Source organism: Actinia tenebrosa, unplaced genomic scaffold, assembly GCF_029948245.1.
Source record: "Actinia tenebrosa isolate PJP-AT-01 unplaced genomic scaffold, QUT_ActTen_1.0 PGA_scaffold8__29_contigs__length_14323225, whole genome shotgun sequence".
Taxonomy (NCBI): Eukaryota; Metazoa; Cnidaria; class Anthozoa; order Actiniaria; family Actiniidae; genus Actinia; species Actinia tenebrosa.
The window spans coordinates 1654785-1680796 of NW_028292585.1; the positions used below are offsets into that span (position 1 = coordinate 1654785).

The 26012-nt window shown below is 38.4% G+C and overlaps 3 protein-coding genes across 5 annotated transcripts in view; 2 read left to right on the plus strand and 1 right to left on the minus strand.

Annotated features, from left to right (window-relative positions):
- Window positions 1–212: 212 nt before the first annotated feature.
- LOC116294892 (potassium channel, subfamily K, member 13) lies at window positions 213–5170 on the plus strand. Of its 2 annotated transcripts, XM_031702580.2 has the most exons (3): window positions 216–956; window positions 1094–1330; window positions 3017–5170. In XM_031702580.2, exons 2-3 carry the CDS (start codon window positions 1210–1212, stop codon window positions 4096–4098), a joined length of 1203 nt encoding a protein of 400 aa, XP_031558440.2. In that variant the 5' UTR covers window positions 216–956; window positions 1094–1209; the 3' UTR covers window positions 4099–5170. The 2 variants fall into 2 exon arrangements, with proteins under 2 accessions (XP_031558439.2, XP_031558440.2); XM_031702579.2 differs by having other exon boundaries at window positions 213–1330.
- Window positions 5171–5173: 3 nt separating this feature from the next.
- On the minus strand, window positions 5174–6941 carry LOC116294895 (uncharacterized). Its single transcript, XM_031702583.2, has one exon. It carries the CDS (start codon window positions 6810–6812, stop codon window positions 5799–5801), a length of 1014 nt encoding a protein of 337 aa, XP_031558443.1. The 5' UTR covers window positions 6813–6941; the 3' UTR covers window positions 5174–5798.
- A 1092-nt stretch (window positions 6942–8033) lies between these two features.
- LOC116294914 (dual E2 ubiquitin-conjugating enzyme/E3 ubiquitin-protein ligase BIRC6) overlaps window positions 8034–26012 on the plus strand; it is a 34889-nt gene continuing 16910 nt past the window's right edge. The window contains exons 1-24 of one of the 2 annotated variants that reach the window (XM_031702603.2): window positions 8034–8217; window positions 8515–8708; window positions 9648–9851; window positions 10400–10650; window positions 11360–11405; window positions 11526–11608; window positions 11687–11760; window positions 12044–12096; window positions 12176–12271; window positions 12754–13444; window positions 13892–15121; window positions 15769–15997; window positions 16911–17477; window positions 17677–17796; window positions 19029–19097; window positions 19913–20179; window positions 20542–20771; window positions 21337–21596; window positions 21982–22281; window positions 22906–23163; window positions 23407–24068; window positions 24142–24356; window positions 24848–25173; window positions 25719–25949. In XM_031702603.2, coding sequence (XP_031558463.2) covers window positions 8043–8217; window positions 8515–8708; window positions 9648–9851; window positions 10400–10650; window positions 11360–11405; window positions 11526–11608; window positions 11687–11760; window positions 12044–12096; window positions 12176–12271; window positions 12754–13444; window positions 13892–15121; window positions 15769–15997; window positions 16911–17477; window positions 17677–17796; window positions 19029–19097; window positions 19913–20179; window positions 20542–20771; window positions 21337–21596; window positions 21982–22281; window positions 22906–23163; window positions 23407–24068; window positions 24142–24356; window positions 24848–25173; window positions 25719–25949 — 6831 coding nt within the window. In that variant the 5' untranslated portion in view covers window positions 8034–8042. The remainder of the gene's footprint in view (window positions 8218–8514; window positions 8709–9647; window positions 9852–10399; window positions 10651–11359; window positions 11406–11525; window positions 11609–11686; window positions 11761–12043; window positions 12097–12175; window positions 12272–12753; window positions 13445–13891; window positions 15122–15768; window positions 15998–16910; window positions 17478–17676; window positions 17797–19028; window positions 19098–19912; window positions 20180–20541; window positions 20772–21336; window positions 21597–21981; window positions 22282–22905; window positions 23164–23406; window positions 24069–24141; window positions 24357–24847; window positions 25174–25718; window positions 25950–26012) is intronic. The other variant, XM_031702604.2, reaches the window with a different exon arrangement.

The window sequence follows — 26012 nt, forward strand, 5'->3', positions numbered from 1 at the left end:
TGGTTTCTTTCAAGTATGTGCTTTTTCGCACGTCTTGTTTTGAGTTTTCATCATTTACAAATGCCAACTATGTGAACTTGTTTTGGAAAAATCAGGCCCCCCCCGGCTCCTTCCCCCGCTACGGGCCGGAGTGGATAAGTTAAGTCGATGCGGTTAACCAATTAATTTCTCCACTGAATAAGATTTATCCGTCGGATAGCGCTCGGATAACCCCGTCCTTGGTCTAATGACTTTATTCAAAACCGTAAATTACTACTTACGACAAAAGAAAGAAGTTTTAAATAACTGAGTAATCGAGGTCATGTCCAGTGGAGTAATTGTTACTGGTTGAACTAGTCTCCACAGCTTAGCCTCTGTGTCGTCACTTCTGGTTTATTATTTTGGTTCATTCAAAGAGGGTGTATAACATTACATTGGTGGCTAAATTACGGACAATCATCAAGAAGACATTGTAGCGTAAGCATCAATATTTGGATTGCAACTCGAACCAAAACAAAGCTGGGAAAAACGTTCCTCGAGTTATTTCAATTATATCTTGTAATCAAGGGATTTTTTTACGTTTGCTGAGCAAATCAAGGTCTCCTATGGTAAAATGGATTTCTGTTCTTCCGAAGGAAATATCTAATGCTGGGAATCCAGAATTTCGTGTTAGAGTATTTGCGAACAGCACTGACAGATATTCGGCATCCGTATCACATACGAGTGTCCTTAAGATAAAGTTAACCCCTTGGATTCTACAATTACGCCGAGTACACTGAGCTCTTCTTCAGTGAAACTCTAGAATGGATCTATCCAAGGACCTGAGTTAAACCGTGTGCTATTAACAAGAGAAGAGAGTTTCAAAGTCAAAGTTAAAGTCTCTGTAGAAACGGCTAAATGAAGGAGAACATCCTACTGAAGTAGTTCAAGCAAAGTTTGAAGTGATTTTTCCACGTCATCGGAGTCGAGAAGTGAAGGTTTACTCCCTGATTCCCCGCCGAATTGCGTGATTTACTAGTTGAGATAAATCTCTATAAATTGAAATACGTCATGAATGAAGAACATATCAAACTGCTAATTCTGTGGATTTTCTATCTTTCTTATATGCTATTAGGAACGCTTATTTTCAACGAACTTGAATATGACAACGAGCAAAGACAAGTAAAGTATTTCAAGGACCTCTTTGAAGATTTCTACTCCAAAACTAATGTATCTAAATCAGACATTGAAATGGCTTTGAGCATTTTCCGCGACTCTTATTCTCTTGGAATCGATCCTTCAGTACACTACCTAAGCAAGTGGGATTTGGCTGGATCGTTTTATTTCGTGGGTACTGTCATTACGACCATTGGTAAGTCACATTCATCTAAACGTGCTTAAAAGTTCCAGGAGTTAGATAATACGCAACGCCGATGGCTTTAAAATTTACTTAATTTTTTTTTTACTATTAAAAAGATCGGTACTGTGCACTACGTAATACTCGAAAGTGATGGAATAAGCCTAAAATAGTCCCAATTGTTTCATTTTTGTTACAGTGCGTAGTATCTATTGAATCCTGTCACTGAAATAAAGGAAATAGAAACTCTATCTGTGAAACAGTGAAGACAGTTTTTCAGCAAGTCTTAATAATTAATGAAGTTTTATCTGTTTGAAGAGGTCTAACGAAAAAGTTGATTAGCGATCTCTCCATGTACAAATTTTTGTACACCTTAGTTTCCGTTAAAGCTTTATTTACTCTTCCTATTGAATTCGACTCCAATTTGCCTTTCTAAATGTTTTACATTACTAGCAGTATTACACACTAATCTTACTATCTTCGCAAACATGCGAGAATAATATAAATATCCCTTGAGTTTTTCGCAAATTAGGATAGAAATGATAGGAATACCGTGATATTAATAAGTTCAAAGAGCATTAATAATCACCGACAGACTTTCCAATTTGGATTTGTCATGACATGATAGTCGATAATAGTTCGTGGAATGTTCGAGAAAGCGAGAAAGGTCGCTTTAATTCCAATGTCTTGGAAATCAATTAAATTTTTAGCTAAATTCCACCGAAGCAGATGTTTTTATGTTATTGTTATAGTATGGTATGAAAACTATGCTATTAACTATTGCTAAGTTTTGTTTCGTTGTCAAAATAAGTATCGTCAAGGTTTGAAACATCGGAAAGTTTTCGGATTTTAGTCTTCACGACTTCGGGTTTTGATAGAAATTTCATATCAGTCCCGGCACCACTCAATAGCTTAGCTGACCTTGATCGCCTGATACACTACAAGTCGTTAGATTAATACCGTAATCATTTCCACATCTGGATTTTATCCTTTCTCGTGTGTTCTAGTTGATCCGATCAATAGCTCTAGGCGATACTTTTTTTGACTGACTGATTTTGAAGTCTTCGGATCATCCGAAGTCCATAGATCTCATTACATCGTTTCCTCTGAAGTCGCCAAAAAATGGCGGGTACAACTTTTTTCATTACAATCTCGTTCGCATCTAGTATGCGGACTTCTCAAGTTTGTGTTTGAAAAGAGTGGTGATGGATGATTACCTATTACCGACACAGCAGGCGACTTATAGGGTTTGCAGGCGTGGCCGACAAACCCCTTTATAGGGCTTCTGCCAAGCTTCCGGATCAGTCAGTTAAATTCCTCCCGGGATAGCGGTGTCGGGGTTGAAATCACCAACGTAGCCGTAAATGCATCGCGCGACCATACGAAGCTTCAGCATTCGATGCCTGGAAGTATGGTCTCCGGTTATGTATGTATGTATTTATTTATTTATTATAAATCGGGGATAAAATCAGACTCTTTGAGCACATTCGGCGTATGTGCGTTAAACTGTAGATGTGGCTGGCAATTTTTCGCCGCCTATCAGAAGAAAAAAAACCGGATAACTATAGAGCTGTCATGCGAAGACCTTCGTTAAACGGACTTCCCCCTTCTCCCCCTCCCCCCGTCCCCCGCCCCCGTCCCCCCGTGTCCTTATTGTTCGTACTATAGAAAGAGGTTTGACAGTTCTGTTTAATCTGACAGGATTTGGGTACACAGCACCTGTGACAAGACTTGGTCAGATCTGCTTCATCCCTTACGCCCTTATCGGCATACCACTCAACATCCTGCTGTTCAATACCCTTCTAGAGCTAACAGTACAGCTATTCACCTTTTTTCTTCATCACTGCTACCGCTTTTGGCGGGCTGTTAAGCGACGAATCGCAAGACAAAACACGAGTTCGAGTTCGTGGGAACCAACTGCTACTTCAATAGCGTTCCTCTGCATGATTTCCGTAATTATCATCACTGTTGTTAGCGCTCCAATGTTCCTGTTTCTCGAAGGATGGTCATTCTTTGAATCTGTGTACTTTGCTGTTGTAGCATTCACAACGGTTGGCTTTGGCGATTTTGTTCCCAGTGGAGCTCACTCTGGGTCTGGTCAGAACTTAACGCTTCATTACAAGATCGGTAACTGGCTCGTAATCCTCATAGGTATGGTTTTTACCTACCCAGCAATGGCTGTAATGGCGAGCGTTTATAAAAATCTATTAAATTTTGTCTTCGAGAAGTGTCGAAAATTTATCGCCAAGAAGACGAATCGCGTAATTGATCGTCATGCTTCGTCGTCTACAGAACACGTAGGGGGGTGGACAAGGGATAGAGGAGGGTTAAGCGCGGAAGAGAAAGAAAAAATCACGGTTCGACACGTTTTGAAAACGTGGAAAGGATTAAAGAAAGAAAACAATATAGGAACGATAAATACTGTCGAAGCGTCGATACTCCGATCTCGACTTTCACCGAATAATCGAGGCGATCAAGAGAGCACTTCAAAAGTCGGCATAGCTGAAGGACTAGAAACAATCGATGAACTAGACGCAGCTGAAGCAAGGCTGACTAGAGAATATAAACAATTATTGAACGACATCAAAGAACATAGAGACTCGATTAACAATAAATCTGTACCAAATGATATGACTGCTACAGGAGAGAGCATTGGGATGACCAACGAAGGTATTAGTATAGCTATAAGCATTTGTTCTCCTCCTGTTAGTGAAAGGAAAGAGGTGCTTTCTTCACAATCTGAGACAACAAATCTATCGCCGTCTCCACCCAGTACGGACTAACACCCTCCCCACCCAGCTAGTATAGACTAAAGGCCGGCTTAGACGGTACGATTTTCGCCTACAACTATGATACAACACGCTCGCGCCATCCTATGACTCGAGTCGTAGCCGTGTAAATCAAGCCTACAACTCGCCTACGACAGACGCGAGCGTGTTGTATACGCTAGTTGTAGGCGAAAATCGTACCGTCTCAACCGGCCTTAAGACCGTCTTCACCCAGTACAGACTAATACCCCATTCACACCTAAACGTGTTTAGTTAAACTATGTTTTCATTAGGAAAAAATTTGAGAAACTGGAAACCTACAATATAATATGAAACTTTCTAAAATATTGTCACAGCAACACAAAGGATAGTTTACATGCATTATTTCACCAAATATTGTGCAGTGTTGGTGGATAGTTTTCCAAACCTGTTTAGTTAAACCACTTTTAAACATGTTTAAGCCTTGGTGTGAATGGGGTATAAGACTGTCTCCACCAAGCACGAACTAACACCCTCACCCAGTATACGGACTAAGACCGCGTCTCCACCCAGAATGGACTAAGACCGCGGTCTCCACCCAGTACGGCCTAAGACCGCGGTCTCCACCCAGTATGGACTAAGACTGCGGTCTCCAACCAGTATGGACTAACACCGCGGTCTCCACCCAGTATGGACTAAGACCGTCGTATTGTCATGATTTCTCTCCGTACAGACTGAGACAGGTAAATATAAAATTGTCACCAGGCTAGGAGAGATTGACCAATTGAACAATTGACTCTCGCAAATTTAAACGTACTTAACTTCAGTAACTACTTAATAATCAAAGCTCTGATCTAAGAAAATACATGCATTTTTTCCAATAACCGTACTCTAAGATGAAGTGACAATAAAAAATCTGAAAACTTTAAAAAGTTAAAATGGATTAATCATTAATTATGATTTATTAAGCATGTCACTAAAATTCAAATAAGAGTGTGGGCTCATTTGTGACCTTTCACGGTGGCAACAAGCGCAACTTGAGTAGCAACAGAGTGGTTAGCAGTACAAATAAAAACAAAATAAAGAAACACGCATTTTTTATCTCCAACTTTATTGAACGACTTTTTATTTAGTCGAATATTCAGCTTTAATTAACGGTGACGTCATTTCTTGTCTATTTATAGCACTTGAAATGTACGAGTTTGATGAAATCCACAAATCGCTTAAACTTGTAACCATGTATTGCATACGTATTTGTCAACATATGCACCCTTTCCTTTAGGTTATTCAAACCTTTTGAACAAAACGAGACGAAATAAATGTAAGTTAATAAATGTTGATGTAATTAAAGATTAGCCATTAGGGGACAAAGGAGATGTAACATTGGAAATATATCTCCTTAGACAGTCACGCAATCCACTGCAATGCTGACTCACCCCATGTAACCGCATAGCACAAAGTGTATGAGTCAAAAGTGTGCAAGCTACAAGGGGGGAGGTGGTCAGGATAATTTGAACAAAACATACACGACTTGCACTACCTTGTCTCCCAGATAATGACCGGTTACCCAACAGGTGTCGATTTTGAATATCAAAAATAGATTAACAGGGAAAACGGGAACAACAGAAAATATGGTTTCATATATAGTAAAGTCAAGTGAATCACTTCAATCATGCTATCTTGCTTCAATATATCAATGTTTCACCACTATTCATTCAGAATCAATACTAGTAAATCTAGTACACGTAGTGAGTAAGAGCGATGCGGTGTTGACCAAGAGCAGTGTTGCTGGTAAAAAACCTTCCGCATCGTACGCATGCATAATGCATCAGTTCCTCTGAATGTTGTTCAAGCCTCACGCGAGTTTTAAAGCTCTTGTAGCACACTCCGCATGTAAACATCACATTAGTAATGGTCCCCGGATCCCTGAGACGTCCTGTGTGTAGTGAATAAACTCTCTGGAGGAACTCGTATCTTTTTTTCTGCCAAAACTCTCGGGTTACGATTCCACAGATAGGACCATAGGTTCCCTTAGATGCCCGATCCTCGAACTCTTGGAGTTCTCGCGCTCTTGAGATAGTATGTCTACGACTTGGTACTAACTTCATCAAACTAGAACTTGAGGATCTCTTGGAAAGATTGCGGTTAATGCGGCTCTGACGATGTCTTCCTCTTGAGTTTCTGGAGCTACTGAGATGGTGTCGTGATTTGTATTCAGAAACCATGCAGGTTTTGTGGTAGGTCTGGTAGCCTGAGGTATGATGTTTGCTGTAATTTTCCTCGACACTCACTCGCATCTCATGATACTCGAAGCTTTCTTTTCGTCTTTTCCGAACCTTTCCTTCTGCAGTTCGTGAATTCCACGCTGCTTGAACACTGACTTTCTTACAGGGACTTTCCGTCTTTATCTGCAGGTTTGCTTGCAGGGTTGCTGACCCGTAGAGCAAGGCTGGGTACTCAAAAATATTCTCGACTCTTTCGATTCTACGCGTCTTGATAAGCTGGCATTGACCACTTTTCTCTAGCTGTTGAAACACCCAAAGTCTCCTGTTGTTCAAAGTATACCATTCCCACTTTTCTTGGTACCAAATAACGTCAATAAATGGAATATCATCAATCAAAATCTCTCCTTTCTGTAGTTGAGTCAAGGTTTCTTTCAAGGGAATGCTGTTGTCAAATCTTTCTTTCACGTATTTGGTAGTAAAGCGAATCTCAGACGGCTTTAAAAGCACAACATAAGAAAAATCCATGTTGGTATTAGACTTTATCTTGTTGTCTTTAAGTTTCGCTTTTTAAACTCGAAGTAAAAGCCCAATAATATTAGTTTTTGGCCTCAAAACAACATTAGTAAAGCAGACACAACTCCAGCGAGCGCACGTGCGAATGACAAGACGGGTGTCTGGGTAACGTAATCTCCATGTTGTTTATTGTGCACGCTCGTCCCATTAATCAGGGTAACTTTTACTCAATGAAAAAGTGAAGGAAAAAACAAATTAAAAATGTCCTCTTATCATTCATAGTGGGGAAAAAGTGAAGTCTGAAAGTAATAAGAAGTAAAACGCGTGGAAAAAAATGAAAAAGTAATGAATCGAAATTACATATTTTGTGCATAATTGGAATAGAATTTCACGTAACGCGAAGGCTCCAAATCCACACTTGTACGTAGCCCAATAACATTTTGTGTTCAGGTTTTAACACAAATTTCAAATGCTACCTAGCTATTTGATTATTTTCTAGACTTATGTGAAAATGGGGACGATCAATTTATTTTATTAGTAAAATATGAATTATTTTTCCACGTATTCTGACGGCTAAACGAAGTCGGGGACCTTCATTTTTTATTTGCTTATTACAATTATAAATATATACTCTAGATTAGTTGCATTAAATAACCTCTTCTATATGGCTAGATTTATTTATTTGTTTTATATTATTTAGTATCGTAATTAACATATTTTGTGTATTGCTCTCGATAAAAAACAATTACAAATGACAGTGTCTAACTCGAAAACTAAGTGTTAAATTAGACACTGACATTCTAAAAAATTAACTAATAACAAAAATATGAGGAAAGAAAAATGTAATTAACCGATTAATTCGTAATTAGAAGCTTAGTATTTTAAAAATGTAAAAAAGAATGTAAATAAAATATATTGTATTGTATTGTATTGTATTGTACACAGCAGTTATTGTACACTGCACTTTTGGTAATACTTTCGTCATCCAAAATTTAAAAATAATCTGACGATGTGATCTTTTGTCCATGAACGTTCTTAAAAGTGAAGAAACGATAGAGAGGAAAATACGAATAAAAGTTGAGTTACCTAAAGAATAACGAACAAAAAGAAGATAAGATAAAAGAGAAAACAGGGGGGGAGGGGTGGGAAAGTGAAAGAATTGTTTTTTCCCCTGCTGGGAGCCCTTTGTATATCTGGTAGAGCGCGGGGATTGGTGATTGGATGTTACACCATGAAGCCAAGATGGCGGTCGAGGAGTGGTTCCTACAGGAAGAAGGTTGCCTGCAGTTTAACGGCCGACCTACATCAATATCCTACTCCCCAACATCACACTGTTTCCTTGCTACGCTAGAAGATGGATCCATTGAAGTTTTAGACGTTAGTTCAGGTCGTACGTTGAAGCGAACCTATCTTGCAGGTACTTCATAAAAGTGAACATATTAATCGAAAGCATTTATACTGAAATACTATTTTCTAATTCTTATTCTCATAGAATTTTCTTCTTAGCAGACATCAGTGATAATATATGAAACTATAGACTGTTGCTATTTATGATACAAAACATATAAGCCTTTTTTTTTCACGTGACATCAACTTCTTCCTTATATACGTAGGTCTTAATTCCTTAATCTAAGTTATATACGAACTAGCTATTTTAATATGCTGGTTTTTATATTCTGTTTTATAGCTGATGGATTACTTTACTTGATTTTAGGGAGTAGTACTTCAGATTTTGGGTCCCTGCAATGTCGTTTTTGCCCTGGAGTAGAGAAACTTTTCGTTACTGATAGAAAAACAGTAGGCTTGAGAAAAGATTTGAATGGAGTTTTACTGTTGGACAGTATACTACAGGCACCGGTGGCTGAAGATTGCGATGCTCCTATAACCTTGGAATTAACCTTAGCTGATGTAAGTCAGTTATTTATTTAAAAATATATATATATATAAATCTGTTTAATTTTGCATAATATTTAGGAAATGTAGAACAGTTTTTCTGTGCTTCCTTCCATTATACAGCTCAAAGGAAGTGGCGAAAGCATAGAAAATAGTGTGAAAAGAAGCATGAGCCATAGGCTGATAAGAAAAAGACCCCTTGCACTAATTCTCAATTTAGCGGGTCCCTTGTCTTGAGAATTGACATCTATTTTATAAATATTCCAAAATCACATGGGATCTTGAAACAACTATCATGGAGTCATTTTAATATTACTATGAAAAAATGAAAAACCATAGTGAATTGAAAGGGACTGTTGATTCTTCAATTGCAAGTTATGTAATTGCGGTCTCTCAGGGGAGCATTTGTGCCATTTAACAAAAGATTTCTTATTAGCATCTATTGATACTCTATAGACCCCTTGTAGCCTGTCGAAATGCAGCTCTATTTGGAGGACATCACAATAATAGGTTTCCAATTCTCATGAGATTGAAATTCTTTTGTTTTGTCCTCCAAATTGAGCTGCTTTGACATCACATGCAAGTGGTCTATACCTGGAACTTTTTATGTTTTTCTGGGAGGACTGACGTAATTATGTGATGGTTATGGGGGGAAATGGTAGTTACAGTGCAACTACTGTAACCGGGGCCACTTAGGCAGTTAGACAAGAGAACCAATTAAAATGTAGAATGAAAACGATGCATTCCAACTTTGGGTAGTGTAGCCAATCAGAAAACTAGCCTGCACAAGAATTGTAATTTGACCCTGATGTTACTCGTAAACAATGAGACAGCCATCATCATTTTCTCATGAATAAAACTGTTTTTGTTTGCACAAGTAAATAATAAAAGCCCTAATTATTTTCTTGGATCATAAATTGAAGATTAATTAATACTTATTTGATACTTTGACAGGTGAAGCAGTTACATGTAGGGATAGAAACATGCCTGACGACAGCCGTTCCTCCTGTATTAGATGTGATGGAGACCTTAAAGGAACAGATCAAGGATGAAATTAATAAATATCAAAGCTTATTATCAGCATCTAATACCAGTGAATCATCATCATCAGCTGCATCAACAGGTTCTTCAAATGATGAGTCAGACAAAGCAGCCAAGGTACTGTGTGCATTTTTTTTTTGCACACCATTGAAAATACAGCCAATCAGAATGCAGGAAAGCTGTTGTATATTCAGTGGTATACTTCTTCCCAACAGACATTTTAGCCTTGAGGTTTTTAATTTTTGTGACATACCATTTGAAATTACCAGAAAATACAAGTGACTCTTGGGATATTCCATGGTATGCCACTCAAGGCTATTGTATAACTCGTATACACACATGTTTCAGTTAAAACGTTTAACGTCAACAGTTTAATTTGCATATTGTCTTGATGTTGTTTGGCTGATAAATTTTCCCAGCCAATGAGAAATGTGTGGCATTCTATATAACAACACATTATTAAACTGTTTGACGATTGTGACAAACAGCATCGTTAAGTGCTCAACCTGAATCTGCTGTATGTGTTGCATAAAGAAAGTGCTAAAATGTGAAACATTCTCTTGCATTGTAGCCTTCCAGTTTCACGTAGAGGTGTTTTTCTTAAGACTATGCAAAAGCAGATTAGGATTCTCTTATTGAGTTTTATATTCCCTTGTTGTAAACAGTGGGTTACCTGTAAGCTTCGACTCCCTGCTGGTGCACTTCTTTGTGCATTTGACGGCATGGTTACCTCACTGCACAAGAACAACAGAACCAGTTCCGCTTTGCCTATTGCATCAGCAATGCTTGCAAGGGTTATGGCACTCACAGGTACGTCTGTGCTGGAAAAGAAAGGACAACCAGTCTATAAACAACTGATGTTTGTTGAAGCTGCTCGAAGACAGACATTCTCTACTTGGCCACACACTGATTATAAGTAAGTGAATCATCATTGTCATCATCACCACCACTACCATCGTCATCATCATCATCACCAACACCACCATCAACATTATCATTCATTACACACCACCACCACCACCATCATCATCATCATCATCATCATAACCACCATCACCACCATCACCACCATCAACATTATCATTCATTACTAGCATTGCTACCACCACCATCATCATCATCATCATTATGACCATTATCCTAATTACTACATGTATTGCTACAATCATCACCATCTTCATCACTAGCACTAACATCATCTTCATCAATCATTATTATCACCACCATCGTTGTGTTTATTATCACCACTCATGAATATCATCACTCACCACTATCATCATTATTCATCATCATCATTTCATCCTTCTACTTATCCTAATCATCACCTACCTCACCATCATTATCACCTCCATTATCATTCATTAGCATACATCATCATTATCAACACCATCATCAATATTCATTACTACCATCATCATCACTACCACTACTATGAAGCTAGAAGCTTGAAGTTGAAATGTCATATCTGTTTGAGAGTTTCTTTGTTCATGCACGTTTTTTTAAATTTTTTATTTATTTTCAGAGCAGGATTATGCAAATAAAAAAACATGGATGAAACAAAAAAAGTAGTGAAGTTATATCTGTTGTTATGATTGCCTGATTAAATCTATTAATTTTCATTGAAGGTGGGCCTACCCAGAAGCCATGGCTCAAGCTGGTTTCTACCATCAGGTTTGTGTTATTTTGTTGTCACTACCATCTCTTCTAGGATAAAGAAAAATAGTCGCCAAGGAATCCCTCAACAAGCTCCAAAACTCCCATTTTTATTTGTACTATCTTTTTCCTTGACAGCCAACATGTACTGGAGATGATAGAGCTATGTGCTTCACATGTAGTGTGTGTCTTGTGTGTTGGGAGCCAACAGACGAACCTTGGTGAGAACAAATATGTGTTAACCATTTCCTCTTAGATCAGCCCAGTTTCAGTTAATAGATTGTCTTTCTGTTGATTAGGTCTGAGCATGAACGCCATTCTGCAGAATGTCCATTTGTCAGGGGGGACCGGACAGAAAATGTTCCCATGTCAGGTAATATGATTGTGGCGAGGGGAGGGTGACAGTCATGATTGTGGGGGCGATGGTGATGATGATGATGGTGGTGTTGGTGATAATGATGGTGATGATGATGATGGTGGTGTTGGTGATTATGATGATGATGATGATGGTGCTGTTGGTGATGATGATGATGATGCTGTTGGTGGTGTTATTGATGATGATGGCGATGGCAATGATGATGATGATGCTGTTCGTGGTGTTGGCGATAGTTATCATAATTTGTTTCTCATTTTTATCTGGTTTGGATTTATTTCAGTAAGTCTAGCCACAACTCCTGCTAAACATCATGGCAATACAAAAACATCAAAGGTAATGCCCACTGTATTCTGTTCTTGTTCCATTCTTCCAAGTTCTTAGTTAATTTCTCTATCACCTTATATCTCTACAGATCACTAGTATTAGTTCAAGTTCTTGTCCTTGTTTAATGGCTACTAGCACTAACACAGGGCACATCATTGTATGGGACCTGTCTGATCAATTAAAGGTAACTGTTTGTGGCTTGTAATAACTAACATTCTTGATGATGTTGATGGCGATGCTTCAATGCTGATGATGATGTGACCAAGCACGGGTGATGTAGTGGTGAGATCGCTTGCCTCTCACCATTGGAGCTGTGTTCGAATCCCGGTCTCGGTGTCGTAAGTGAGTAGAGTTGCTTGTTGGTTCTCTCCTGTGCTTTGAGGATTTTTCTCCGTGTTCTCTAGTTTTCCTCCCTCCATATAAAATTGACTTCTAAACTGATTCCAATTGGAATCCAGTGGAAGAAGAGCCACTCTCTGGAATCCACCGTTAATCCCATTATTTCTATTATTATATGAAGGCGAGGGTGAGGGAAGATGATGATGATAATGATGTTGATGGTGATGATGATGTTATTGTTGTTAATGATAACTATATACGCCATGTTCATAATGTACATTATATACACCATTTACTTTATGATTTAATTATCATTGTTTCCACAAGGTATACTCACAATTCATGGTAGATTCAGAATCGAGTTCAGAAGGTAAAGATGAAATAAGTCATGAAGCACCTCCACCAGTCCAGGAAGCTTGGCCAGAACCTACTGGTAGTTTGGACCAGGAAGAACAGAACATTGTGGTTGATGAAACAATACAAGGTGATGTTCCAGGGGATATCACTGCCGTAACGCAAGAAGATAAACTACCAAAATCTGCAGAAGAGAATGAACAAGCAACTGAAGAAGAGACAAATCAGTCAGGAGAAAGTAGTGGACTGGTGGAGGTACATCGTGCACCAAAATCTGCAGAAGAGAACAAACAAGCAACTGAAGAAGAGACAAAACAGTCAGGAGAAAGTAGTGAACTGGTGGAGGTGCATCGTGCACCAAAATCTGCAGAAGAGAATGAACAAGTAACTGAAAAAGAGACAAATCAGTCAGGAGAAAGTAGTGAATCTCCTGCTAAAGAAACAACTGATGTATCCAGAGATGATGGAATCACAAAGGAAGATGATGTAGCTGATCAACAGAAAGCAAGTGAATCAGAAGATGTCCAACATGATGGAACTGTAATCAAGGAACTTCATGATGAAGATGTTGATGCAACAAAATTTTCACGTGCAGAGGAAGCAGAAGAATGCATCGAAGGAATAGTAGAAGAACCACATTTATCTGAATCTAAGGATGAAGAGAGTAAGTAATGAATTAATAGACGCCTTTTGAATTCCAAATTACCGCTGTGTTTCTTGATTACAGACTCATTTGCACCGGGTTAGCCTTGAGTTTGTGCAGAATATTCACATGTTCCAGTCAAGGTCCGTCGAGTTTCAAAATGTTTGTATTGTTGAAGTTGTGCATTCTTTACTTTACCATTGGTATTTATGAATATTTAAACACTGATATGAGGCTAACCCTGTGCAAATGAGTCTGTAATCAAGGAACACAGTGGTAATTTGGAATTTGAAACTGGTCTATTCTATTTAGCAGCCAGATTTCAAAATTCCAATGGTGTTTTTTGCACTCATACTGTACCTCTATTAAGTGGGTAACTTCAATTAAGAACATTTTAACTTTCATTAATCAAATTTTTAAACTGTTGGTTATAACTATTTAACTTGTTTTATGTTCATTTTTCAAAAGCACATGGCGAAGATTCTGAGTCTGCTAATAACAACCCCCCAAAGCTACCCAGCATGCATGTGACTGCCTCGGCAATTGTTTGTCCACCAGACCAAGATCACCAACATTTGAAAAAACTGTATACTCAAGAACACAAACCTGTCTTGATAGCTGGCATAAGTCCTTGTCAAAACCACCAGATGGAGGCAGATGCTGACAAAACACCTTACCTAATGCTCTATGATGTCTCGGCAGAAAAAGTTCCAAGTACGACCTTAAAGGATAAAGAGGTACAATTTAAACCAGGACCAAAGTTAAGCAGTTCACAACCAATGGGAAGTCAAGAAGATTTGTATAGTGTTCTTAGCAGCGACGAAGATTTAGAACAAGATTTTTTACCAATGATGCCAGCGAGTAATACCCTATCATCCCTGATGAAGAAGTGTGCGGCAGCCATAAGTGGAAGGTCGGAGCAACAGGATGAAGAATCGTCAAATTTAAAGCGTAGGAATATGATACAAAAAATTAAATTACCAAAGGAAGCATTAGAGATGGACAGTAGTATATCACAAATTATACCATGCCTGGATGGCCATCATGTATTGGTTGTCGTTCACTTCAGAGAATTGAAGAGTGCTGGTGAAATATCATCTCAGGGAGAAAATAATTTGTACTTTGATCATGAAACGACTCCGACATCCTGTCAGGTTTGTTTGGATGAAAAATTGAATGAAAATATTTCTTTTTACTTGAGGAATAAAGAGTCAGAGGGATGTTTACTTTTACTATACAGACTTTTAATAAATGAGAATAAAGCGCCTACACTCTCGGAACCTTTAGTATGGAAAAAACTATCCTCAAGTAATTCTTTATTCAATGTTATTGGACTTCCTGTAGACAGTTCGGAAAACCTGGACTTCTCAAAAGGATCGCTAGCAGATGAAGGCGATATAATCTGTAGCAGCCAGGATGATTCTGTATGCAAAAGCCGATTTGCTGGTGTGACGCAGGATGGGAGTATTTTAATTCTTGATGCTTGTTCATTGAATGTGCTAGCAAAGTTTTGTCTTGGGAAAGATAAACAATTAGACAATGCTTTTAATGATCTTGTGTATTGCCCTGGGATAGACTGCTTGTGTTGTTCAACATTCCAAGGATATTTGTACTTTTTGAGTCTTGTACATAATACAGAAAGCATAGATTCTGGTGCTGCGGCTAATGGTCTACTAAGTGGTGCTGACTCCTTGATTGGTAAGTTTAGTTTACTGTAAAACATGTCGTACTCCTTACCATTGTGTCATTCTCTTGACGAATATTTCATTAATATTTTTAATTTGCAGTCAGGGTTTATATTATTGATAGTATTTGTTTGTGGGTTTAATTATGTTCAGTAGAAGTTATGACCATTTACCAGTGGCCTTTGTCAGTAAAAATGATGGCTTGCATCGCACGATATCCTGGCATTGCCCTCCTTAGGATCCTTAATGATCTTGTGCAAAATCTTGCAGGATCTTTCACGTTTTGGGACAAGGTTTTTGTCAGGATCTTGTTATGCCTTGACCATGGCAGAGATACCTAAGAAACTAGACAAGATCCCAGCAAGATACTGGAAGATCTTTAAGAATCTTGTGCAAATCTTGCAGGTTTTGGCAAGATTCTTGTCAGGATCATGTCATGTTCATGCCATTATCCTGGCAAGAATCTTGTCATGACCTTGCCTGAAGTTACATGAATCTAAGCAAGATGTTCAACCTGGGTTTCTACTGCACCACTTGCCTTTTTATACAAGTATGACTACATTAAAACTCCCCTCCCCCGCCCCCCTCCAAACACACACTCACACTATAACTACAAGTTTATTACAAGATTTCTAAAAATCTATGTATTCATTTCCACAGAATCAATAAGTTTACCAGAAGATCAGACAGTCCAGAATTTACTCAATTTATTACAGAAAACTGAATTTGAGAATCTCGTGCCAAGGTTCACAGCTATTGTACCTTCTGCATGGTCGGAAATGCAGCAGGAACAGCAGCAGAGACAACACCCTCAACACCTCCATCAACAGAGCCTGGGAGATGCAACACTCCACACCAGAACATGGAAACTACAATCAGAAGCTAAAAAGTTAGTAGAGTCTTGGTATTAAACATGAAGATGGATATTGGAAAACAGTATGGCTATTTTAATCGAAGTATTATGATCATCCGGGTGGATGTAGTCCTGAGAAGGACTGTTTGATGTGACTGACGTTTCGATAACCTGAGCGAAAGTCATCTTGTCAAAACGTCAGTCACATCAAACAGTCCTTCTCAGGACTACATCCACCCAGGATGATCATAATACTTCAATTAACATTCATTCTCGTGGGTTCAGACCGTTCTATACAATAGTATGGTTATCCATTATCATGCATGTTATTAGACTTACTCCAAGTCAACCTCTCTGAAACTTGAAAAGTCACGATTGAAACAAGCTAAAACTCGATGAGGGCATCATGAGAGATCCACTTATCCTTTTGCAGGATTTTTATTTTTCTATTTTGCATTGTATATCTTTAGTGTGTGCCAAATTTTTGTACACTGATAAAAAGTGCACACATTATTCAGTGGCCCATTTTTGGGTAGCTAAAATTGGCGTGAAACAAGATGAAAAGTCCTTTTTCCAGTGCATATGATCCCCGGGGGTACTCTTGCCCGTTTAGGTTAGGGATGTGCCACTGAGCCCTCTGAATCCCGACCGTGTTCCAGAGTAAAAATCGCTGAAATTCATACTTTGTTCCAGAGCAAGATTGCTGAAAACCCTGTTCCAGAGAGGAGAGAGCGTGATTTCATATACCCTGTTCCAGAGCAAGCGTGATTTTATATACCCTGTTCCAGAGTAGAATCGCTGAAAACCATACCCTGTTTGGCGGCATGTACCCATATAGCGAATATTTGGGAGTACCCCCCCCCCAGGATATGATCCTGATTGAGCTGCATGCCTATGCTCTATTCAGCTCACGTAAACAAATTAAAGTATGCAATTCTTTTTTTCATAGCAATTCAAGTGGAGAACAAATCTTTGAGCTTCTTCTTTCAAAGCAATGCCATGTTGGCCATGTCGACATCAAGTTTTCTCTGAATTCTTCAAACGAGAATTCCTCAATAAAGGTTTATTTGTTAAAGCCGTGGTCTCTTAAGTCGTGGCAACAGGAGAATGCATCCTCTGGTAGTAAGAAGAAAGTGCCAATTCTTTCTGCGGCAAAGGAAAATGGGCATATTTTATGTGGACCAATAGAACTGGAAAGGGGTCTGCACATGAGAATAGCTCTAACATGTCCTGAGCTTGTCAAAACAAGACATAGGATTCTACTTTTGGTATTTGAATCAACTCCACAAGTTAATTTGGAAGAGATTTCTGTGACAGTGCGCCGATTCAAGTACAGTCCAAAGCCATCATCTTTCATGCAGTATACTGTGATGCTTGAGGAACCAGCTTTCCATCAACGGCTTTTAGACATTGTTTGCTCGCCTGCACAGGGAAAAGCTCTGTCAGAGAAATCAAGGAAGTTAGCCCTTGATATGTTGTGCTGGATTGCAGGAATCTGTGTCCACACACCGATAAGGTACATTATTTTTTACCATATATTTTATATACTTTAGGCCAAGAACGGCAGACAAACACTCCCTCTTCACTCTACTCATAATATTTGAATAGATTTAATATATTTATGGAGAGAATAATGTGACAACTCAAAAACTACAAGCTTTTAAACTTTTGTAGTTTGTACCATATTACCATAATACTCCTTTCTCTTTCTTCAGGAGGAATAGTCTAATTCATCAAGTCCAGAGAAGGCTAGCAGATTTAATTCCTGTGTGTTTTCTACAATCCGGTCGTACAATTGCACATCAGTGTAGTGTTTTATTACTGTTGTGTGCAAGGTGAGTACAAACACAGGACTATGATGGTGATGGTGATGATGGTGATATGAAGAAGATGATGATGATATGATGATGATGATAATGATAGTGCCGATGATGGTGGTGATGATGAGCATGACTGCGATTGGTATATAATGATTATGATGATAATGATAGTACTGATGATGGTGGCATTGATGACAATGATGATTGTGACTATTATGATGGTGATGGTAGTGATGCTGATGGCAGTAATGTTGATGTCTTTCATAATAACAATAACAGTGGTGATGGTGATGATGGTGCAGGTGATGATGATTTTTACAATGACTTACAAATTTCTTGCACGCTGATTGGTTAATTTTTATCATCAATAAGAGGACAGACAGATAAAGCTGACATCAATGAGTGCATGCTCTTTCCGTTGGTTGTTTTGATCACTATGAATGAGAAGTTTTTATCGTTTTTGTTATATTGTAAAAAACAAATAAACATCTGATTTTTGTGTCTGTCATGGCATTGATGATAAATTTTGTTATCACATTGTCAAAGTAGTATATGGATCCACTTGGCTATACCTTGTGGATCCACACTACTTTGACAATGTGATGATGCAATTTATTGACACATAAAAAACTGATGTCAATAAATATTTGTTAAGGTGATGATGATGACAACTCTAATCTCTTTATCATTAATCAATCATTACTTCTTGATACACATCAATGAATTTCAGTCACGACCAATTCACCCATTCCAGTCACATCCAAGTAACATCCTTTATCTCAATAGCATCTTTTTGAACAAAAATTAGTTGTAAGAATCTAAACATCCACAGAGTCACCTATAGAAACATGATGTGTACAGTCCTTTGAAAAACTTTTGTCCCTGACCAGCTTCACAGGATCAGACTTCAACCAGTTCCACGATCAAAAACTTTTTTTTTTCATATTTTTTGTTGCAACATTTTGAAATAGAATCACTAGTTATGAAGAATAAAATAAAAATCATAGGACAAAAGCTGCAAATTCGGCATAAAAAACGTATAAGTTCTGTACGATCCAGCCATTCGAAGTCCATTCCATTTCATCTACGTACGGTTCCTGATTTTCCAAAATTAAAAAACACTCAAAATTCAGGCTTTTAGAGAAGGAAAACAAGTTTTAGAAGTTGGGCATGTTTTTACTGTACATTAAGATTATCCATGGCCTAAACTAGAGCAAATGCTAAGTCATTGAGTTATTGTATTACAGGCAGTCAAACTGGGATGCAAAGTTTGGTTCTCCCATCAAAACCCCTCCCAGCACAGATTTAAATCAACGGTGAGTAGTCAACACATCCTTACATCATCTATTGATATCATGATAAGGATGATAAGGTCATGCAGTTCAAGATATTATCCATACTCTCCCACAGAGGAATTTGGAATTTCCAAATTTTAGGGGGTAGGGGGTCTTTAACAAAATTCCTCCGTGGGGGGAGATGGGTATAGATAATTTCTGGAATTACACAAGTTATATAATAATTTTACAGTAAAGAGAATAATGCATTTGATATTTTTCTCTTATTCTCTCTACTTCATTATACACCAAAGGCATAATTTATTACTACAATGATAATTTTACATACAACTGGCACTGGAACGATTTCCCAATAGACCAGTTTTGAATTCTAAATTACCGCTGTGTTCCTTGATTACAGACTCATTTGCACAGGATTAGCCTTGTATCAGTGTTTAAATATTCACAAATACCAACAGAAAAGTAAAGAATGCACAACTTCAACAATACAAACATTTTGAAACTCGACGGACCTTGACTGGAACACATGAATATTCTGCACAAACTCGAGGCTAACCCTGTTCAAATGAGTCTGTAATCAAGAAACACAGCGCTAATTTGGAATTCGAAAGGGGTCTATTAAGGAACACAGATGTATTATTTAATACTAATTTAGAAACAACTTTTCTTAACATGTTTTGCCTGCATCCAGAAGGTCATGGGTACTGATTCCTATAAGGGACTCTGATTTTTTTATCTTCAGAGCTCTTCTTTCACTGACAAGTGATAAATTATTCTATACTTCTTTCCTAGCTTATAAATAAAATTTCATCAAGTTTTTAATTCTTTGTTTTTAGCCAACCAAGTCTGGACAGAAAGGCTGAACATTTTAAGCTTGAGAAGCCATTTAGGACCTCTGTTCTGCTAGGGATCCTTCAAGTGCTACCGACCACCATCCATGCCTCATCAGCTGGGGGACTACATCATCTGTTTTCACTGCTAGTCGGATATGCGGCCCTTGAAGATATCAAGAAAACAACAGATGTTTGCCAAGAACTCTTGACAGAGGTGTCAACAAAGATGGATTCTTTGACGTTGCATTCTCACACTGCATTACAAGCAAGGTATAACCTAGCCATAAACTTAGATTACTTTCTGGGGTTTATGTTGAAGAGCAGGTGGTGTAGGGAAGAACTGGTGGTGTAGCAGGGAAAGTGCCCGCCTCTCACCAAGGCAACCTGCAGGGGAAATGTGGTTTGGGGTTTATGATGACGATGTTTCTATGTATCATTTTGGTTTGGCTGCAGTGGGACTGATAACTTTTCCCTTTCACAAAACATAAATCATTTTTTTAATCATCTGTGCTGTGATTGGTTGGTCAGTTTGTGCTGTGATTGGCTGTTTCTTTGTTATGTCTATTCAGAGAGTCTTTTTATTGTCAGTATCAAAATCATCTTACCTAACCATTTATAATATCTTTCTTCAGGTATGGTCTGTATGGATTACCATTTGAGCCAGTCCTCTTCGACTTGACCATTCCTCCTATTGCCGAAATGTCTGTCCCATGGACTGTTCCGGCAGCACCATCATCTTCACAAGATGCAAGCTATTCAGTCACACAGCCAAGTTATTGGCCTAGTACTTCTAAACAACAAGTTACATCTGCAGTTACCACTAAACCAACTCCTGTACCTTCAAAAACTACTGCAGCTGTTGGTTAGTTAATATTAGCTGTTTATTTCAATTATAGCGAGGGTTAAAACACCCAGTTGCATATAGCATGCATGATAGTGTGGACCTGTGATGCTCTTGATGATGATGGTGATGACTAGTGATGATGATAATCATTTGATAATAACAGATGATGAAGATTGAAGATGGTGATGGTGACCATAAAGTAGTATGGTGATAAAGTTTGCTAGTGGTGGAGGTGGTGATGTTGGTGGTGGTAATATGATGATGATTATGGTGATGAAGATGATGGTGTGATGATGATGATGGTGTGATGATGATGTTGATGATGGTGTGATGATGATGTTGATGATGGTGTGATGATGGTGTGATGATGGTGTGATGATGGTGTTGATGATGGTGTGATGATGATGATGATGGTGTGATGATGTTGATGGTGGTGTGATGATGGTGTGATGATGATTTTGGTGATGATGATGATAATGTTGTAATGATGATGATGTTGATGATGATAATGGTGTGATGATGATGGTGGTGGTGATGATGAAGATAAGGAAGTATCACCTATGTATTTGTTTCTTCATTGAAGGACTTCAAGATCTAGAGAGCAACACAGACAGTTCTCAGTATATTTCATCACTTGTTCCTCACCAAGGTCTACTAGAGGTTGAACCATTACATTTCAGTTGTACTTCAAGCAGTGACGGAGCCAGAGTAGAGAGGTCTGAGTCAACCCCAGTGGTATCTGTGCCAGGGTTATCAACCACTGGTGCTACTAACAGCCAGTCATATGCTTCTATGCTTCCATCGGTTTCTGTCTCAACAGCACCAGATGTTGAGTTTTTGAAGGTTTGTGAACTTTGCTTCTGTTTTGGGTAAAATGAACAGGGCATAAAGTAATGGCCAATCAGTCACAGGTGTAGTTTTAGCTCAGTCATATCATTGTATGATGACAGACTGTTATTTTAAGCCCTGGTTGTAGCTTAATGTAGTACTGCTCTTGTTGTTACTACTAATGTTACTTACAGAATCACTGAGGTTATAACTGTATAAGTTCTCACCTCTGTCAGTAAGATGAAGAATTCATTTTCATAGTCTGTATCCATAATTTACATGTCAGTAGAGTTGTTTGGTTGAGTAGGCAACCATGTGAGGTTTAGCCCTGAGGAAGTTCACTGTTTCTTGTCAGTTCTCTTCTGGATTCCATTCTCACTGAATTTCTCTTTTACCCAAGCAACATTACACCCAACTAGCCAAGCTGCATCTACACAAACAAGAACTAGAGAAGCACAAACAGGAACTAGAAGAACTAGCAATGTGGTCCAGTTTCCCTAAAGTCATTCCAAACCCTGTGATGGAAGCAACCGACCCTGGAGGGAATCACTACTATCATTGGCCAGAAGGAAGCTATTATTACCCGCAGCACTCCTCTGGAGGTTCTGTGAACCTGTCGCTGCAGAAAAAGATGATGAATAAGAAGGTGGAGACCAAAAAGGGCTCACATTTGCCTTTGGTTCATGGTCAGCAAAGTCAGGTACTTTCATTTAAGGTTCGAAATTTTTTATTCCAGAATAATTTTTTTTACTATTTTTTATCAGCAGTTATCTTGCGTTTGAGTTACAACTTTAGGTTTAAGTTTGAAACTGTAGATTTTTCCATTAAATTCTATCATTCCAACTTTGACATTCTTTTCTTTATTCATATCTTTTACCTTGAATAGTTCCCAACCTTAATTTTTCAGTTTACATTGACAGTTTATTATTTTAATTTATTATATAATTACCGATGAAATATCTATTTTTCTCTATTTCGAAAAATTGATATCTTCACACGTGAAAATAACATGTTATTTTCACGTGTGAACATAACACCATTGTGATGGCTATTCAAAAATACACGGAAAGAATTGCCTGAAAAAGCCAAAACATCATTGATAATTATATAATAAACAGAATACTACATGGCCGCTTGGAGATACAAATTTTATCTTCGAAGATAAAATTCGTATCTCCGCGCACCCATGTAATATCCTCTATTTATTTATTTATTTTATGAATTGGTTTTTGTCTTTTTGCTTTGCTCTTGTTCAATCTCATTTATTTTCATTTTCGTCATTTCTGTTTTCAATTTTTATTTTATTCTTTTCTACCCTTTTCAGTTACCTTTACCACAAAGCCTCATTATAGAGCGGCTTCATTCTGGAGCAAGACACCATGTTATTCTGGACTTTGGATCTGTAGTGGAAATTACAGATATTATTATTCCAAGTTGTTCTGACTTATCGTCACTCTCTATTGATGCTTGGTTGGAGGGCGAGGAGAAAGATGCCAAGAGGGTTGCCATAGTATCAGACATTGGGAGCTGCGGCTGTGTGCTAAAGGACTTGCACCCTCCCCCTGTCTGTCAGTTTGTCAAGGTAAGACATGACATGTAACATCCATACCCTAAGACATGATCTACCCCAACCTATTATCCCTTACCTATCGTGGGAAGGAGGGGCAATGCAGTCTTGACAGACACAAAGACTTGCCTAAAATGAAAACAACAGACTTTAGAAGAGAATATCTCACAACAGAGGACATTTTCAATCCTCCCTTAAAGCTGCTTCTCCTTACAATGCTGCAGCTCTATAGATAACAATATTTTTTATTTTACTCAGCTGACTGTCGTTGGTCGACCACGCAGCAACGCCAAAGTGAAAATGAAGATTGGTGAGTTTTATGGCAGGCCACACTCATCTACTTCAATAGAAGCCCTTGAAGAGACCTTTGAGCATCGGTTACGTGCTCTGGAGAACATGTACGAGGAAGTTCACTGTCACTACAGCCTTGCGTGCAGCAAACTGGAGTCATTACTCGACAACTCAGACGACAAAACCAAAATTCAAAGTGTGTACAACAAGTGCATCGACCTGCAGCTTCAGCTGAATTTCGTTCATCAAGCAATCATGCGGGTACAAACCCAGCAGGTACAAACATATGGGTCCCATATTGAAGCAGGTTATGATCAGGTGAGAGTATTATGTACCTGCCTAGCAGAGACCCTAGTGGCACTTGCAGCAGTCAGCCCAGATGATAGAGGCTTCCTTGCAAAAGCAAGCAACCCAACAGATCTTCAAATCAAGACATCCTCACTCCCTAGAGACTTGTGCGAAGTCTTATTTAAGAATATTTTTATTCATGGGAACCCTGTGTTGAGAGTGCGTGTGGCAGCTTTGTTACTCCACACGTCTTGTACCAAGCCATGGTGGGGAAGCTTCCTGGCTGACATTCTCAAACAGTTCTTCTCATCATCTCAACAGACTGTCTTCCCACAAGAAAGGTTAGTAAGCTATTTTTGTTACAGGATGCAAATCTGTCCTTCAGGGAAAAAACAGTTTTTCTTTTTCTTCTAGGGTGTTTGTGGTGTTATCACTTCTCGTCCAGCAGTCTCCTGATGTCATGCCAGTCCTGAAGAGCTTGCTTCGTCTTCTTGATGAAGTGTTGTCAGGCCAAAGCAAGCTTGGACAGGTTGATACCCAAAATATTGACATCTCTCTTGTTGGCTGGATAGTTCTTTTACTTGCACACATCTTGAATACTTGTGGTGTTGGTAGAATCCAGAGTTCAGGTTAGTAGTTAGTTGTGCTTCATGCAATTTGAAGTATTTATATTCCCATTTTGCACTTGTACATTGCATAATAATATCGATAATAATCCAGAAACGTTGCACAAGAGTTCAGTTGCCAAACCAAACTTGCTTATCTTTATAGACCATATGAAAAAAGGTGTGTCCCTTAATATACCTTAGTTCATCAGTTATAGCAGACAAAAATTCCAAAATTTCAGTGTAGTAACATTAAATGATAAAAAAGCTACAGCTGTTTGAAAGTAGAAAGGTTTGTATGTAAACAACCAAGGGCCTACCAGCCTCACTATAATGTTTTCGGTACATTTCAAATGCTTATAACCATGTTTAACCAAGAAAGTCCATGTTAAAGTTGAATGGAAATGAGGATGATTCTGCATAAAATTTAGAAACTTCTCCTAGGTGATAATTTCTATACATTTTTCTCAATAATTATCTACGATCATGAATAACTATGTTTTATTGTTTTGCAGACTCAGTCGGTGGAAGCTCAACGAGTGGAGCAAGTTCAAGCTCAGCCAAGCCATCTATCTCCAGCTCCTCTGATAAATGGGACTTCATCGTCCCTTCCCCAGCTACCCAGACATCCCAGCAATCAACGAGCTCCATGGCCCGACAAAACCGCCACAAGCTGAGACGACAAATCTCAATCCATGAAAAACAATTGCAGGAACTTCAGAAACAGCAGAAGAAGATAATGGAGGGACAAGGAACGGACTCGCCTGAGGTACAACATATCCAACAAGCGTACGCCAAGTCGAAGTTTACCTCTCAGGCTCTCAAGGTTTACATGCATAATGTACTTTTACCTTCTTTATTATAAAATGCATTACTATCATGATTTCTATCAAGTATTTTATTTATTCTTTATTTGAAATTCCTTGTACTCTCAAGGTTTACATGCATAATGTACTTTTACCTTCTTTATTATAAAATGCATTACCATCATGATAAGTATTTTATTTATTCTCACTTTGAAATTCCTTGTAATGCAAACTCATTTGTACAGTTTGATTCCTGGACTCAGCATCACATTTGCTTAGAGTTTGCTAGGGCTCTCCCTTGATTTTAGTGTTGTTTTTTTCTGGGTTCTCCGGTTTTTCTCTCTCCATAAAACCCAACACACTAAATTCCAATTGGATCTATGAATTAGCTGTGCCGTGACTTTGATCAGCCAAGAAGTTATTTAAAGGTATTGATAAAAATAGTTTAAGGTATTTGATTTGATAAATTACCGTGTTTAAGTCCACTCAGTATCTCAGAACTTTGTGACGGTGACTATGCAAGAGCACTCTTTTTACACGGACGGACTCTGATACAGTACAAATTTGGATTCTCTTCCAGCATATAAAAGATTTGGTTAAACTACGCAACCAGGAAGCTGAGGCATCCTCAAGCAAGGGCAAGAAGACAATCAGTGGTAAAATAAAAACATCAAGCAAAGCACCGCCTCAATCTACAGTCAGGCTCTTCCTGTCTCAGATCTCTACCATTCCTGTCATGAAGAAGATGATTCAACTGGTTCTCAATATGGATTCCTCTTGTCCTGCTGATCTTGTCTTCACTATATGCAAGGTATAGACCCAACACTAACGACAACCTATTACTTTGGAGAGTTTTGGTTTTAGATGGTTTTGG